General features: G+C 37.9%; 1 protein-coding gene across 1 annotated transcript in view; it reads left to right on the forward strand.

Moving 5' to 3' along the window:
• The first annotated feature begins 5,818 nt into the window (after positions 1-5,818).
• Positions 5,819-17,222, forward strand: part of TUBGCP3 (tubulin gamma complex associated protein 3) — a 79,259-nt gene continuing 67,855 nt past the window's right edge. Inside the window, exons 1-2 of the mRNA XM_032226661.1 lie at positions 5,819-6,104; positions 15,888-15,995. Coding sequence (XP_032082552.1) covers positions 6,029-6,104; positions 15,888-15,995 — 184 coding nt within the window. The 5' untranslated portion in view covers positions 5,819-6,028. The remainder of the gene's footprint in view (positions 6,105-15,887; positions 15,996-17,222) is intronic.

Consider the following 17,222-nt stretch of genomic DNA (forward strand, 5'->3'; position numbering starts at 1 on the left):
TGTTAGTTCCTTGCCCAAGAAACAGAGATGAGCACATATACACATATACATATGTATATATGTATACGTATATACCTCTGTGTGTGTGTGAACTTATCTGTTTCTTGGGCAAGGGAACTAGCATTGCCAAAACACAATTTCTGTGGTCATGTGGCCAGCATGACTATGTACCAAATGCTCATGAAATGCTGTTAACTTTGGTTTCAGTGTCCATAGCAAGTGGTTGAAGCGCCTCCATATTTTATGGGCAGCCATGATAATTATGGATCTATCCCAATTTATTATCGTTCTGACCCATGTAGTCAGAGATTCCCACTCTGAATCCCTGAATCTTTTTCTATAAAGCAAAAGAATGGTGATATGAAGCTCTTGGATGTTTGTCCTGATCAGATTATTTTGTGAACAGATTATTTGTTGACCAACTATTCCTCTTGCAGGCTTGAAAACCAATGGTCCACCGTGGAGGGTAGTGATTGTGTGTGTTCTGGGAGATTTTCTGATCAATAAAGTGAATGTTGCTAACTGAAATCTTGTTCATCATCTTGTAAAATATAAACAATACGTATGTTCAGCTGACACATAATGAGCTTATGAGTGTTCTATCCCTTTGTGAAATTTGCTTCCCTGACCTCTTTCTAAAGACAATTAGAGTAACAACTCATACGTGGCTAGAGGAAGCCTTTTTCTCAAATCTGATTAAAGAAGAGGTCATTATTTGTGATAGTAACAAAGGGACAATATTTGTTTTCCGCTACTATTGCTAATAGACGTTTTCCAAGTAATTGTTCTGGAATCTGGTCTAGCAGAAATACTGTGCTGTGATATATTAAACACTCTGAAAATAAACTTAATCAGAGGTCGCTTGTGCAACCTTGGAAAAAAAATGCAAACATTTTTTAAATGTTGCACATAACTGCTGCATTTGCTTCCCTGCAAATTATTTCAGAAATGCTGTGTTCTTGTACAAGATGTAGCACCTTTCTGAACTCTGGAAAAAAAATTCAGTTGAGGAAGTTTCTTTGGATGTTGCAATTAATTATAACTTGCCTTATTATTTCCTCTGCTTTCAATTTCAACTGTCTTCCCAGCTTTCAATTTCTTAAGATTGCTTGGATGTCAGAACCTGACTTATAATGTCTTCTCCTCCTTGAACTTTAAACTGATGGTTCCTATGTGGTTCAAGTGCCATAGTGAGTAAAGTGTCCTACAAATATTAGAAATGAAATGCTTTGTTAGGAAATAGAATTGGTAAGAAGGTTGGTAAGAAGTGCCACATTTCTTTATTGAATCTTCTTAATGAAACAAGAAAAGCTATTCTTGAGATTGAGTACTCCATTCTAAATGATTCTGGGGCATACCCTTCTCTCTAGTACACTCAGTCTAGAGTTGTTGATCTCTTCTTCTATTCTTTATAGCTCATTTGAAGACTCTCCCATATGTGCTTAAATGGTTTTTATTCCATTTGTACAGCCAAAGCTTTCCGCAGACATTCACAGATCTATTATTCTTTCTTATTTCATTTCTCTGAAATAAACTGTAGCTCCAGCAATGCATTGTGAAGACTGCCAAAGAATTTCTATCATTTCTCTGTTCGCTGAGTTGTTTTCAACTTATGTTGTTTTCAAATGTCTCATCAATAAAAAAAATCAAAGTGAAGTATAACTGGCATCCTGTCTTATTCCTTTAAACAGTACAGCTTATAGATTTATTACAGCATAATTTGGAGTACCAAGTACAGTATCTCATAGCATCCTTTTCTCCCCATGAATAAGAAAAGCCAAAATGGGACAAAAATGTGTTAAAACATTAATGAAAAAAAAAAACAAGATGAAAGGATGTCCTAGTTTTGCCCCGGCTTTGCCTATTCAAATATATATATTTTGAATACATCATCTGAGGACAAATTGTGGACAGCCCAAAACCTGTTAGCTGTCAAGGTCCTTTTCGAACAATCTTCTCAACAGGAAGAATGCCCAAATTAGAATAGAATAGTTTATTAATTGATTACTCTTACAGCCTTATTGATGAGATAAAAATAAAAAATAAAAAATATAGCCTGCTTCCAGAATAAAATAGATGGAAGGTAATGCCATGATAAAATACATATGGGATAATGCAAGGAGTCAGCAATCAGATAAGCGAATCTCCTTTGCACGATGCCCAGTTTGTTGAATGTATCAGGTTCTTGCCTCAACAGCCTTAATTAAGAACTTAGCAGTTGTGCTTTCAATGTTTACTTTAGAGCCTTGGAGAAAATAAGCTCATTTATAAATCATTTCTCAATGGGCTGGCTGTTCTTTCTGCCCAAACACAAAAATTAACAATTTATGTGAACATTGTAAACCAGTTAAGTCTAGTTAGTTAAAATATGTATACATATATACAAGATTTTAGTGTTTGTATTATTTTTTTAAATTGGATGAGTGTTTTTTTTTGGGGGGGGGGTTAAGTTGATTCTTCTATGTTTTTGGTTTGTACCTTTAGACATTCATTGTCTTCAGTATTTTGTTGCTCTTTTGTATGTTTGCACTGTTTATGTTTTTATAATCCTGTTTGAAAAACCCCATAAAAATGGGGAAAAGTGCATCCATGAAAGCATTAAGACATATAGAGGTAATCCTTGGTTAGTGACGGTAATTGGGTCCAGAATTTCTATTGCTAAGTGACCTGGTAATAAAATGCGTCATCAAATGACCACACCACTTAGCAACAGCAGTCTTGGCATTTCCAGTTACCATTGCAAAGTGAATCCCGTGCCATCGTTAAGAGTGATGCCATGTGGTCACCATTTGTGAACTCCTGCTGACTTCCCTGTTGATTTTGCTTGTTGGAAGCTGGCAGTGAAGGTCACAAATGGTGATCATGTGATCATAGCTGCTGCAATATCATAGCTACAAGCTAGTTACCAGCCACTTGGATCAACTTCGAAGACCAGCATAAATACCACTTGTTCAGCATTGTAAGTTCAAACTGTCACTGAAAGAATGGTCAGTAAACAAGGACTGCCTGTATGCTATGCAAGGTTTCTCGCTTTCTGGAAGATGGGGATAATAAAAAGAACAATTTCATTTACTTGGATTTTTCAAACTGGATACAACACAATGGGGTCTGCAGGCACAAGTGAAAAAATTATTTGCAAGGACTAAAAGTAAAACAGTTTAAAAACAAAACATGTCTGCAAACAGGCAGGGGGGGGGGGAGAGAAAAGAAAGAAAGAAAGAAAAAGAAAGAGTAAAAAAACCCCACGCTTTCTAAGTGATTTACAAAGTCACCATACTGCCCCCAACAATTTGGGTCCCCATTTTACCCATCTTGGAAGGATGGAAGGCTGAGTCAATCTTGAGCCTGGTGAGATTTGAACTGCCAAATTGCAGGCAGCCAGCAGGCAGCAGAAATAACCTGTGATATTGCACTCTAACCACTGTGCCACCATGGGTAATTTAGTGCTTAGGCTGACTGCCAGCTGCCTGAAATTTGGCAGTTCAAATCTCATCAGGCTCAAGGTAATAAACAGGTTTCATCACTGGAAAAAGTTTGAAAATTGATTTATACTTTTTAGTAATAATTCACACTTTTAAATAAAACCTTTAAAGAAACTCATTAGAGTGAAAAATAGTAACTACACATAAAAATCACTAGTAGAACGTACTGTTGATATAATTTAATAGCTTTTAATACAATTGTTCCTTTAAAACTATTGTATACTTGTTTACAGGTGATTCTCAACTTAGGACCACAATTGAGCTCAAAATTTCTGTTGCTAAGCAAGACAGTTGTTGAGTTTTACCTCATTTTACGACTTTTCTCACCACAGTTGTTAAATGAATCACTGCAGTTGTTAAGTTAGTAACACAAGTGTAAAGTGAATCTGGATTCCCTATTGACTTTCCTTGTCAGGTGACCACATGATCTCAGGACCCTACAAGTGTCATATGAGCCAGTTGCCAAGCATCTGAATTTTGATCGTGTGACTGCAGAATGGGGATGCTGCAGTGTGGAATGTGGTTATGTCACTTTTTTCAGTGCCATGGTAACTTCAAAGAGTCACTCTTGAATGGTTGTAAGTAGAGGACTACATGGACTTCCAGAGAATATGTTTAAGATTGTAGGAAGTTAGCAGCCAGCCCTCTCCTAGAAAAATGAAATATCCTGGGAAATATTGAAAAGGCAGGACATATTTCCCTGGATCAGAAATGGAGAAACATGTTTTTAGGCAGGGAACAGACTCACTCTTAATAACCCCCACTTTCATTAATGGGCCATTAAAACGCCGGAGCCTGTCTGTTCTACATAACAAAGAGTTTTCCCCCTTCAGCTCTAGGGTGATGGGATTAAGGCATGATAGTATTAACCCTTTACCCATCTCACCACAGGGCATCTGGGAAAAAACAATGCTCTACCAAACCTTCACTCAAGACAGCCTATAGAGTTGCCCCTGCATGGCCCCATGGGAGTCTTACAACCAATCAGAATATTCTTACACAGGAACAGGAAACAGAGAGGTGGGTCCAAACAGAGTATAAAAAATCCAGCCAGCCCCTTCTCTTTTTTCTTCACCTAACATCTGGAAGCATGTGACCCCCCCCTTTTTCTGTTCAGGACCTCAAACCATATGGTCCTGTCCACCATTAAACCATCTTTCTAAGCAGCTTCCATGTTTCCAGTGTCTTTTTCCGCACTTGGAGCTGAACCCAGAAGAAAAGTTTCTTCCATCAAGATTATCCTATAAAAATAGACAAGAATATGAGAGGTCCTCTGTGCTCTCTGAGCTTGTTTTCTTGCAGATGTTTCAAACTAATACTTCTTGCACATCTGCAAGAAAACAAGCAAGCTCAGAGAGCACCAAGGATCCCACATTTCAATCCTGAGTTGCAAATATTATCCTTTATTAGACAAGAATATATATCAAAAATCATAGATATCTCAGATCTAACCATTTTAGACATAGTAATAGGAGAGCCATGTAAGTCTGGTAGCCAAACATCAAAAGAAAGCTCACAGCATCTCTCCAAACAGACAAAAAAAATAATCCTATTATTTAGAAAACGATTTAGTAAGGAGATGGTGTAACTAAGTAGCCATCTGGTAAACAAGGAATGAATTATCTTCCTTTATTTGAGTATCCTCTGTGGAAAAAGAATCCAATCATTGTTACTCTATGGGATGGTCCCCCAAAGTGGTGAATACCGACTCCCAGGGGTTAATGGGACTAGTGTTACTATAATTATTGCTTAAAATACTATTTATTAAATAATTTTAACGGGGGTCAATGAACAATCTGCAATTTCATGAAGGGTACGATGAGATGAAAAAATTTGGGGACTCGTGCTGTAAGACAACAAGAAATAACTCTCAAATGAAAGATTATTGTTATTAACCTGAAGAGAGTAACCACAGTAGTCATTGTTTCCTAGTATAATTTGATTGCTTATTAGTAACCTATCACTATCACTAAGTGTTGAACCTTATGATGCTTGATGAATGTATTCTATTTTATTTTTCTTTATGTACACAGAGCATATGCAGCATAGACAAATTCCTTGTGTGTCCAATAAAGAATTCTATTCTATTTTAAAAGATGACGTCATGAGGTGACGCACGTGAATGCGATCCGACAAATCAGGGGCAAATTATGTTCGTTTTCTGGGGGGAAAGAATCCAATTGTTGCTGCAGGGAGTGAAGTCGGGGGGGAAAAAACCCACCGCAACGTGACATTCCTCCTGGAGGCTTCTCGAGAGCAAATCCATTGCGTCCCCGGAACCTCTTCGTTATGAAAAGATGGTTGCCCGACGGAAGGTGTTTCATGTTGCGCCGTCCGGACTGCGGGGCATTATGGGGGCTCGCGATTGAAAACCGTTTCTTTTCTTTGCCTCCCCTTCCCCTCGCCTTTCGGCGGGTTTAATTAAAATGGCGCCCTGAGGCAGGGGCCAGTCAAAGCACCGGGTTGGGCGGCTCGGGGAGTGGCCCTGCGAAGAGGGAGGGAAGGAGGGCGCTCTCCCCGCCCTGCCACCCCCTTCGCGCGCGAGGATGGCGAGCCCGGACCAGAAGTCCCCCAACGTTCTGCTGCAGAATCTCTGCTGCCGCATCCTGGGCAAGGGCGAAGGTAACGGTCTGGCTCCCCTTCCTCCCCCGCCAGAGAGGGTTGCTCTCTGGCAGGGAGAGAATAAGCGGCTCCTTTGTAGCTGTCAGGGCCGCTCCGAGCAGCCAGGCTTTCCAGCTCCCCTTCTTAAGAATGAGGAGGAGGAAGATGGTGATGCTGCTGCTGCAGAATACAGACGGAGCGGACCGCGGCTGGGGTGGGTGGGTGAGCTGGCGGGGCGAGCAGGCTGGTTCACGTGCCCCGGCGGTCCCTTTGGCAGGGAAGAGAGTAGTTGCGGCTACCTTATGCGCTCTTCTTACTCCTCCCCACGCATCCCGGCGAACCCAAGCAAGGGTTCAAGTGGGGAGCACGAATTTGAACGGCTGTTCAGTTAATGCCTCTCTCAGTTCTGAAACCAATCATCCCCGGTCTAGGGAATTATGGTCCTGGGAACCGTCTTTCGTTCTAATTTGAATTCCTTAAAGAGAAGGCAGAAGGAGCAGGTGTGGAAGGCAAACACTGTGGGGGTTGTAAAACTGCAGGCGAACATGACAACTGTATGGTAAACAAGGTTTATTGTATGAGTCAATTAGCTCTCATTGAAAGGTTGATTTTTTGTTTACTGCTGGTCAAATAGCAAGCTGAAAATGCTGACCTATGTTTGAAAAAATATTTTATTTTTGAAAAATGGTCTTAGTTATTAGGGTGATGGGCTATTGTTGAAATGTTGATAGCAAGCAGCAAAAGATTCCCTTCAGAGCCCAGTTTCTTGTAGAATATTACAAGAGGTTAAATACATATGATTCTTTACTACTTCCCATATATATTCATTCAGACACAATTCAGTAGGTTCAGGCATGCTGCTTAACTGAATTCAACAGTTAAGTCAAAAGATAGTGATATATACAGTGATACTATATGTAGACAGATGTATTAAAGGGATAGGGATCTTGGGATTCAAAATATTACTGATGTCAAGAATCTTGCTAGAATTAACTAGCAGCATGCAGAAAACCATGTGATCACGATCACTTTTGTAAAAGACGGATTAAAAGTTACAAAAACAAACATTTGAAGATCTTCAGGAACTTCATTACTTTCTCTGAAGACTTTAGTTAGTAGAAGAGTCCCTACAACACAACTGTATGCTGCCACAAACCTATCAAATCTCAGGATGGATTTAGAAACAAGTGAACCAGCAGGTATTTGTAGAAATCAAGAAAAGTTCCAGGATTGTCCACAACCAACTTTTGGAGAGATAACTGCACCAGAGATACCAAAAGTTTATGTCAGGAGAAATGTCCTAATTGAAGACGTAGCCAAAAGGCGCATATACAGCCCACCCCAAACAGTGCTACTAAGGGCCTGGCCAGCAGGCAGGCCAAATCTGACATAATCTTTAAATGTGGCATAATGGCTATCTGCCAGAGTTAACCCTACATCCTTGGTCAGAAGAGGCTACTTACAGTCAGAAATCAGTCTATTAGATTTTAAGGTGGAAGTCCAGATCAAAGTATGGCCAGCTGTGGCCTATAATCTTTGGAAAAGAAATGACACAAATGTTTAAAACCCATATTCCAGACTAGCAACATATGTACCTGAGATTGGCTTCATAAAGAAGCCTTTTTTAATCCAACTGCCTCTCCACAACGAGAATATGCTTTTATCTCTAGTGAGGAAATCCAGAAAGGACACTTAGTTCATCTATAAGTACTTTCCTCTTGAGGTTAAATACCCAGAGAAGGTTTTGATCCCAAACTTTTGTTGTGATGAGTACTATTCTTCAACAAACATTTTTCATGCCAGTTGTGTTTTGGAAGTTGTAATCTAGTAATACACCCCAGGTGGGATTGTATTAGTTAACTAAAAGGAGAAGGGGGTTTCTTCTTTCAGCCTTATTTCTAAGTTCCCAGTTGAAATGGATAAAATGATGCTGAAAGTCATTTTGGTAGCATTCACTCTGGAGGGCAGAGTGGGAGAGTTTCAAACACAGTCCTTTTGGAAACTCTTATGAAAAACCTTACCTTAGCCATTTTTTTTGCTGAGCAATAAGCATAGCTTTGATCTTAAGGCTGGCCATAAAAGTCTCTGTGATAGTCGTAGATCATATCTGTCCTCTTAGCTCCTTCATTGCCAGGCTTCTATAGTTGAGATTCCTTGTATCTGTATATAAAAAAGATTTCTGATCAATGTACTTTACCTTGTCATCTTTTGCTGTATTGCATGAGTTGTAACTTTCATTATAAATCATTCTTTCCATTTTCAAAAGTGAAGGGCAGTTAATTTTTGCAGGCCAGTGCAGATTTTCTAACCTGTTGTGCAATTCATATATGTAATGGAATTGGTGTATGCTTGGCACAAAGATCAGGAATCATATTGAGAGCTGCTGGATAAATAAGTTTTTAAAAGCCTTGAACTATCTGTTATAATTCTGTTATGTTCTATTGCATTGTGATGCTATTGAAAAAGATATGCCAAAAGCATGTCTTAAGGGTAATACTTATGGGTAGCACTTAAGTGTGGTTAGTACTTGTGGGTAGTACTTATGGGTAGTATTTATGATTGGTAATGACCTTTTGGAAGAATGTTTTTCTTAATTCTCTGAAGCTTCTTTTTATAGGGCTTGTTTCAAATCTTGTTTGAAGGTCTGGGATCTTTAAATAGATTAATCGTTTTTTTCTTCGGGTAAAATGGTGTTTTCAGGCAGCTGGGTAACTACTCAGCTGGAGGTAAAAGGAAAATGGACTGGGAGCCAGAGACTTCCACATTGTGGAATATTGTGAAAAAAAGGGTTTTCAGCTCTACTCTATGCAAGGAAGGGGACTTTTCTGGTGGAGAGCAGAAGAACATCTTAGAGCTTCATGATTTCTATTTCCCACCAGAGGAGTGCAGAAATGGAGCTTAAGATTGTACTTCCCCACTTCATCATGCCTGGGAAGACTCAATAAAATGGTGCTCATTAGCAGAATGGTGCAAGTTGACCTCTGTAGGAATGCTATGCCTTGCATCAATTGTGCACAAAAAATAAGTGGAACACTTTACATGTGCTACTGGTTACCATAGCTGGCTGAGGCCTCCAGGGCTTCCTCCAACCTTGAGGCACCTCTCAATCCATTTAATGACCCAAACCATCGCTTAAGAGCCACAATTAGGAGAGCTGGGATTGCAGTTGTTGAGCAAAGTGGTCATGTGGGCATCTTGCTTAATGACAACTTTGCTCAATGACTGAGATTCCAGTCCTAGTTGTGATTGTAAGTTGAGGACTACCTGCATTTAATTCAAATGTATAACAATGTATTGTACATATTATACGATGATGTATTTTAATGCTTTGTGTTATGCAGACTGCTTTCACTGTGGCTTACATTTACATACTAAAATCTAACAAAACATCCATTATAAAGAAAAAAAATACTTTGCAGGTTCATAAACAGAAACACTTAGATAACTTCTCCTGCTCCAGAAAGTGATGAGTAGGAATTTACCATCCTAAAGAAAGCTGCTGGCTGCAGCCTGATGAACTATGTGAGAGAATTAATGATAGTTTCCCTTACTTATCACCATGACATAGGCCTGATCTTATTCTAGATCAGTTTTGGCTTGTGCTCCTTATCCATACATATACTGTATGTCATTTCTGATGCTTTGTCTCCCAGAGGAACTAAAGTGTGCCTCAGGATTGGTGCATAGAAATAAACTGTTCAGAAGCAATTTGTCAGAGAGCCCAAATTGTCTTCCATTCCTAGAAGCCAACTACTAGATCATTAGACTCCCCAAGCACCCTCTAAAAACCTATATCAGGAGGTGCCTGGAGCCAATTCTCTTACAAATGTTGCTGATAAATAAATATAGTAGCTTTCTTCTTTTTTTGTTGCAAATATTACATAATATAGAGAAGACAGTTTGGAAGATCAGAGTCCCAATGTGGGTTCCTGAAATGAGAAGAAAGAATGACATCGAGAAATAGGAGGAAAAAAAATGAAATAAAGACAATATTCAGCTAAAAGAAATCTCAGTTCAGGCATAACTTAATCCAAGTAACTGAAACGCTTCCCTAATTCTCACAAAAATGGGGGTAGGGGTGGGAATTCAGGTCATTGAGACTTCCAGGTAACCAGACTAGGAGACCAAAAGTCATGCATGCTAATATTGTATTACCTTTATTATAAGGTAATAGTAACAGAATCTTGAATTCGAGCCTATTCCTCTTATCCAGACTCTGATAGAAATGCAAAGTTGGGATTTACGCTGCATCCCTTCATTGAGACATCATCAATATAGTGAAAAGCACATATATTGATGATGTCTCACCCCGAATCAACAATAGTCCTCTGCTGATGGCATTATAAAGATCTGGGGTCACCAACCTTTTGGACCCCAGGGACCACTAAATTCATAATTTTAAATCTTGTGGACCACTAATATAAATTAGTGATGGAATGGGGTCCTTCAGGCACTTATCTGGGCCTCCTGTTAGTGGAGAGAAGCACCCGGGGTCAACCCTAGCTGCTATCCATTGCAGCTAAGAATCTCAAATACCGCCAAGAATGAATGTTTGTCTAGTAGCTAGCCAGGGTGCTAGATTGCCCCCTGCAAACTGTCTTTCGAGGAGCCTGGCCGACGTTTCACGCACCACTCACTGAAGCGCCTTGCCTCCTAGGGAGGGAGGGAGGAAAGGGCTGGAGCTACTAAACAGGCAGCCAAGCTAAGTGCCTGAAGGACACAATCCCATCAGCAAATGGGAGTAATTGCTTTGGCGGGCCATATCCGGCCCAGGGGCCATAGTTTGAGGATCCCTGATTTAGTGCAATATAAAAAATGCAAAGAATTTTCTGCGGACCACCAAAATTTTCTCACGTCACCAGTGGTCCATGGACTACCAGTTGGTAACCGCTGATATAGATATTAAGAAGGATGAGGGGAAAGGTCTTAGCTTTCTAAAACTCCATTACAGAGTACTTAAGGTGCCCACATCTCCCACTGCCACTATTGACTAGATGTACCCATCTAGAAAGGAGTGAAACCACTCAGAGTCGCCTCAAACTCTGCAGACATTCAAATTCAATTCAGATCCGGAGATGATATTTTCAAGGGTGAGATTTGCTGCCAAAATGTGTTTCATTTAAATCCTCCTTTGATTCTGTACAGCAAGACTGAAATACAAAACTTGGGTCCAATGCTCTGCTGCTGATGTAAGTGCATATATGAGTAGGCAAGAGGAAAGTCAAATTGGAGGAGAAAATATATTTTAGGTAGATGATAAAACACAACTCTCAAGGAACATGCTTTGGTTCAAAGGTGGGTTGCTCCCAGTTCGGCCTGGTTCAGTTGAACCGGAAGTGGTGATTTGGCCTGTGTTGCAGAGCTCACAGCGACCCAGGCTGGCCACACCCCCAAACCGGTTCCCCAGTCTCTTCTGCTGTTGCCAGCATGCACAGAACAATTTAAAGTCAACTGCGCATGCGCGAACAATGCGTGACAGGTGTGCGCACGCAGCGAACCAGTACCAACCAGTACAGGAACCCACCCCTGCTTTGGTTTATATATGTGCAGCTGTGTACAGTTTACTAATTGTAGCTTTTGTTACACCAAGAGGAAGCTGCAAAAGACTCTTATGACGATTGCATGCATATTATGAGGATAATTGCATGTTTAGATGTTCTCATTAAATAATAATAAATTTATTATTGTTATTACTATAGTTATTTAATAAAAATATTATTTCTCTTTTGTAATTTTTAATGTAACAATATTTGTGTCCCTAGAGGTTTGCAGAATGGAAGAGGGGATTGTCTTTTGAAGGAATGAAAGGGGGTGAGGGTTGGAAAAGTGGAGATTGTGACAATACAAGATTATATCTGGACCCAAAAGTAAAGAGGAAGCAGGAAAAGTTGTGTATAGATTTTGAAATATGAGCAGGAAGGTAGATGTGATCAAAAATGATTTTGGCGGTAGAAACATTGATAAAAGTGAGAAACAAGGATGAATCAATGGAAGTCCAGGGGAAAGATGCAATGTTCACCTTAATTGGAAGTTTGAGTCAGCAACCAGAGGTTTAAAGCACATCAAAATAGGGAAAATAATACAATTTAAGAAAATTATTGCTAGAAAAACTGAAATGAATTATTGCACAAAATCTCAGCTTTCTTTTAAAGAGCACCTAACGTATGCTTGAAATTGGATTCAAAAGCTCGGATTTTCCTAGGTTTTTTTTCTAAATTTACTTCTGACCTCAAATACTTAAGTATTACTAATTATCTTGTTAATGGAAAAACCATTCAGCTAAATGTTTTAATATTTCATTTGTTTGCTCCATCAAGTCTTTGTCAACTTATATTTAATTTAATTACATATATTCATATTTTTACAAGTTTCTAGAAAGCTCCAGCTATTACAATTAGAATATTTTATTCTGGGAATTTTTTTCCATTTTAACTTTTTATAATGTAGTCCCTATGCTATTTCCTTTCCAATTTCTCAGAGGATTTGCCGATATATATATATGTGTTTTCGTAGATTTTCATGGGTGTAGGTATGCATATATATATATTAATGGAGTTAAATTCCTCTAATACATTAATGGAACAGAAGGAAATGTATATTGCATAATTGGTGGTAAAGAACAATCACCACTAATCATTAAGGAAACATGGTTTTATAGCAATTAATATAAAAGTGCTCATGATTTAAATTGCTAAAATGCCTTCATCAAATTAATAATGTATGCTTTTTGCTGTAGGCACTTTGCAATCAGAATAGCATATAATAATATACTTAATTTTTGGAGAACGTTCTGTAAATGTGTTCATTAAGAGCTTCTGCCAGGATAGTCAAACAAAGACATAATCTTAAAATTATTATCATTCTCATACGTTTTTGTGGGTTTTTTTCAGTCCTAAAGTGAGGTTTCGGAAATCTTTGAACAGGCATATATATGTGTTTTGGGGCATATTCTAAATGGCTTTCTTATTAACTTTAAAATATATATTCATGCCTTGTTGTATGTATATTCATGAGATGCAATTAATTCATTTTAATAAGAGTTTTCTGGGTAATAAAAGTTAAGGGGTAGTTTAGGATGTTTCTCTTCTAATTATAGTTATTGTGAATGTTAATATGATTAGATTACTGTTTAATTTTTGTTATTGGAACATAGTTAAGCCCCAGTGTTTTGAAAATTAAGGTGACAAATAGAGGAGAACATGCAGAATAGATCTTAATTTTGCTATCTTTTCTATTTATTGGTTTGTGCCAGCTTGTGAAGTCCATTAGGATCTGCAAGATGAAAGCTTGTTTTTCAAGATATCAGCTCCTTCTTTCTGCTTTTGGCAAAAGTCATTTGGCATTTACCCCATGCATTTGGCACTCTTCATTTTGCTGATCTAGTTTTGCCAAAAATGAAATGAAGTCTCTAGCAAAGACAAAGAATTTAAAGACCAGATGGTGAAAGAGAATGCATCTCAAAGATCATATTAGGCTTTCAAAAAAATGCTTGGATATTTATTTCTCCCCTCAGATCTGCAGCCTGGCTTTTTTATCACTGAAATATGCTACCATTTTTTTTCTTTTCTAAGTTTATCAAAACAAATAAGTAAACAATGAGCATATTAGGACCAAGGTTCTGATGATCCCAATTTTCAGTGAGAATAGAATACTGACTACTGAAGGAAATAATTATTGTATGCTGGGTCCAGTTGTGCATTTCTTTAATTTTGCATTTTTATAGTATTTTATCAGTTTCCTGAATCTTCCTGTCCAACCATTTAAAGACACAGAATTAAAGTTTTTTTTAAAAAAAACTAAAGAGCCTAAAGACTAAATCCTGAACCTTCATAGTGAATTTAGGAGTAGAATAAAGAGCTGATTATTGGGTTCCAAGAGCAATGGAAGGCAATGGCTGACAGTCTTAGCAAACATTGACAAAATACAATATACAGAGCCATAATATGGTTTGGTTTTGATTTACACGCCATATGACATCAACCAAGATTGCTTTCACAAGCTATGTCTCAATCACTTTGAGGAAAGGGGTAATATAACACCGCTCTGTTTTTCTTTTGCTATTTTGCTGTTCTGTGGTATTTACAGACTACAGATGCTTGTACACAGAATAACACAAATGTTATCAAAAGTGTGTGTTGAGTGCATCTTTATAATGATGATTACTAAAGCTGGCTAATCCGTACAGATGGAGAAAATAAAACAGTAAAATACCCTCCACCCTGGTGACTCTTAAGGGCTAAGCAAGGGGTTGGGAAAACAGAGTGATATATTTGGTGGTGAAAACACACAGTGCGTGTCCTGCTTCCATTTAGAATTATCCAAAATTGAATTTAAATGCCTGCTCCAAGATATACAGTTGTTTAAATCTAGCTTTCTGGTATCCTTGTTTCCAACAGCTTTTGACCTGAGAAATCACTCAACTTTGGAAGGAACAATATATTGTTTAATTATAAAGATTCAAGTGAACAGTACTGAAAAACCAAGTCATTATTTAAAGTATGAATGCTTGAAAACGCAATCTTGTTCTGAAAAATTGCTAACATTGAAGGCACAAATTCCCCCCTCTCTTCAAAATAAAGATGGAAATAGAAGTCAGTACTTCTATGAAGCAAACTATTCTAAATTTCCACTCTTAAATCATCAGCCTATTACATTTCTGAAAATCATTTCTTGGGGCTTTCCATCGTTAAAAATCTCGACCCACAAGAAAAAACAAAATTTTAAAATTAGTTTTCTTGTAATGACCTCAGATCTCTCCTTGTGACATCATGTGTAGCCTTCAATTGATTGGGGGAGTGAGTTTATGCCCCCTGTTTTTACAAGGTTGAATATACACATCTTGTTTCTTAGAGAGAGAGGAAGCAACTGAAACTGAAAGGAAACAACTGAAAAATGTATGAAGAAACCTGGCTGCTTGAATCAAACACCTGGATTTTGTAATTTTTGAATCATTGTTTTAAGAATTTTGCTAACCTAGTTGATTTTTGTGTTGAACAAATAGATGTTCTCTCATGACAAGTTATGTGAAAAATCTCGTCTTGCTTTTTAGAATTGGGTTTTGTTTAATTATTTGACCTGGCCCTGTTATGAATTGTTTTACATTAATCATCTTATAAATAAATAGAATGTATGTATCATTGCTTTGGCTATAGGTACTATATAATTGAAATGGTTCTTAATAGATTAGGTTTTAGTAGTTTCTAAATCCTTGGGTTTAATTGAGGAAATGCAAAGTATCTTTTTTGGGTTTGTGATGTTTGTTTCCAAAATGATTTAGATCAGTGGTTCTTAAATATTTTGGCCTCAGGACCTCTTTATATGCTTAAACATGATTGAGGACCAAGAGAGCTTTGGTTAATGTGAGTTACATCTGTCAATATTTACTATATTAGAAGTTAAAACAGAGAAATGTAAAAATATTGAATTGACTTCTGAAAAATATCATCAGACCATACTTTGAGAATTGTTGATTTAGATCAAATGTTCTTGGCACAGTTTATCCATTCATCTTCCGATTATGGAGGCTTTGTTTTTAAGAGACTTCTTTCTATCAGTTTACTAATATATGTGATGTCATGGTTTCCAAATCTTGAAAAATCTAAATTCAATATCTGTTCAGTGATGAATCTTTTTGGACAATATTGAGTTGTTCATTAGCAATTTGACTTAAGTTCAAAGATTGTTTGGAAGATAATATGGGTGGGAAAAACATGCCTTTTCATGAATTCCCTGAGGGTAGGAAATAAATGATTAAATAAACAAATACAATGAAATATTTGCAATCTAACTGTGCTTTCATTTCAGCTGATGTTGCTCAGCAGTTTCAGTATGCAGTGCGAGTCATTGGAAGCAACTTTGCCCCTACAGTCGAGCGAGATGAATTTCTTGTGGCAGAAAAAATTAAAAAAGAATGTAAGTTTATTTGGAATTTGGTTTTTAATAGTGTTTAGATTTATTTTCAATAAAATTCGTACTGCTACTAAATTATACTTGGTTAGATTCACTTGATTGCTTATCAGTGCTATATTATTACTCCAATAATTTTTATAAAACATAAATAAAATTTAGTCTATGTTCATATGAATTAAAACATATCACTCCTAGCTGAAATTAATACAGAGAAGACATAATGCAGAATGAATGGGTTTATGCTCTTTTTCAATTCCTTATTAACATCACTTACATTTGTATAACTACTGTAGTGAAGAAAATATGAAATGACAATCATAGCAAGATTCTAGATTTGATGCACTCCAGATAAATCTCAGAGTTCTATACTTTCTTTGCTGCTCCCATCATTGTTGGTATCAACCTCTGAGGGCATCAGGTGGGTTGTCTGGCTTAGATAGTATTTCCATGACTATTGTCAACTACACACAAAAAGATCAGAGATGCAGCAGAGATTCTAACTGAAGCAACTATAAATAAATGAGTAAGGGGATAACAAGTATTAAGAGGCTGGCATGCAATTCCCTTAAAGTAAGACCAGCTGAACTTGAGGGAATTTAGAGTAGATTTAACTAACTAACTAACAACAAAATAAACTTATATGCCGTCCAACTCAGTGACTCCAGGTGGCTAGCAACAATTAAAAGAAATGACAACTTTAGCCAAACTTTTAGATAACTGTTAGGCAAACTTGTAGACTTTAATGGAGTCTCAGACTCTAAATCTGAGTTTTTGCCTCACCCGTTTCTTTTTCAAGCTTTTTAATGGCATGGCATGGCATATATACAGGTTACTGGGATCATTGTCATTAAGTGATAATATCGTAAAGCACAATGTCAAGTTACTACATTGCTTAGCAAAGGCAATCCTAGCAGTGCCATCTTAACCCCGGCACCATGTAACAGTTAAAAGGTGGGAGTAAGGAGTGTGGGGTGGGTGGGTGCTAGGGAATGCATGCAGACCAGTGAGGGCCTTGTGTGGGTGGTCACTGGAGAGCACAGTCAGGTCAATGAAGGTGCAGGTGGAACAGTGAGGGCCACTGGTAGGCCTGCAAAAGATGCAAGCAGGGACCAGACAAGTTGAGTGCAAGCAGGTCAGTGGGAGCTCAGGTTGTTGAGCATACTGTAGAGTATGAGATCCCTGCCCTGGGATCTTGTACTCCATAGTGGGGCTCCTCAGGAGAAAAAGTGA

Source organism: Thamnophis elegans, chromosome 11 (genome assembly GCF_009769535.1).
Source record: "Thamnophis elegans isolate rThaEle1 chromosome 11, rThaEle1.pri, whole genome shotgun sequence".
Classification (NCBI taxonomy): Eukaryota; Metazoa; Chordata; class Lepidosauria; order Squamata; family Colubridae; genus Thamnophis; species Thamnophis elegans.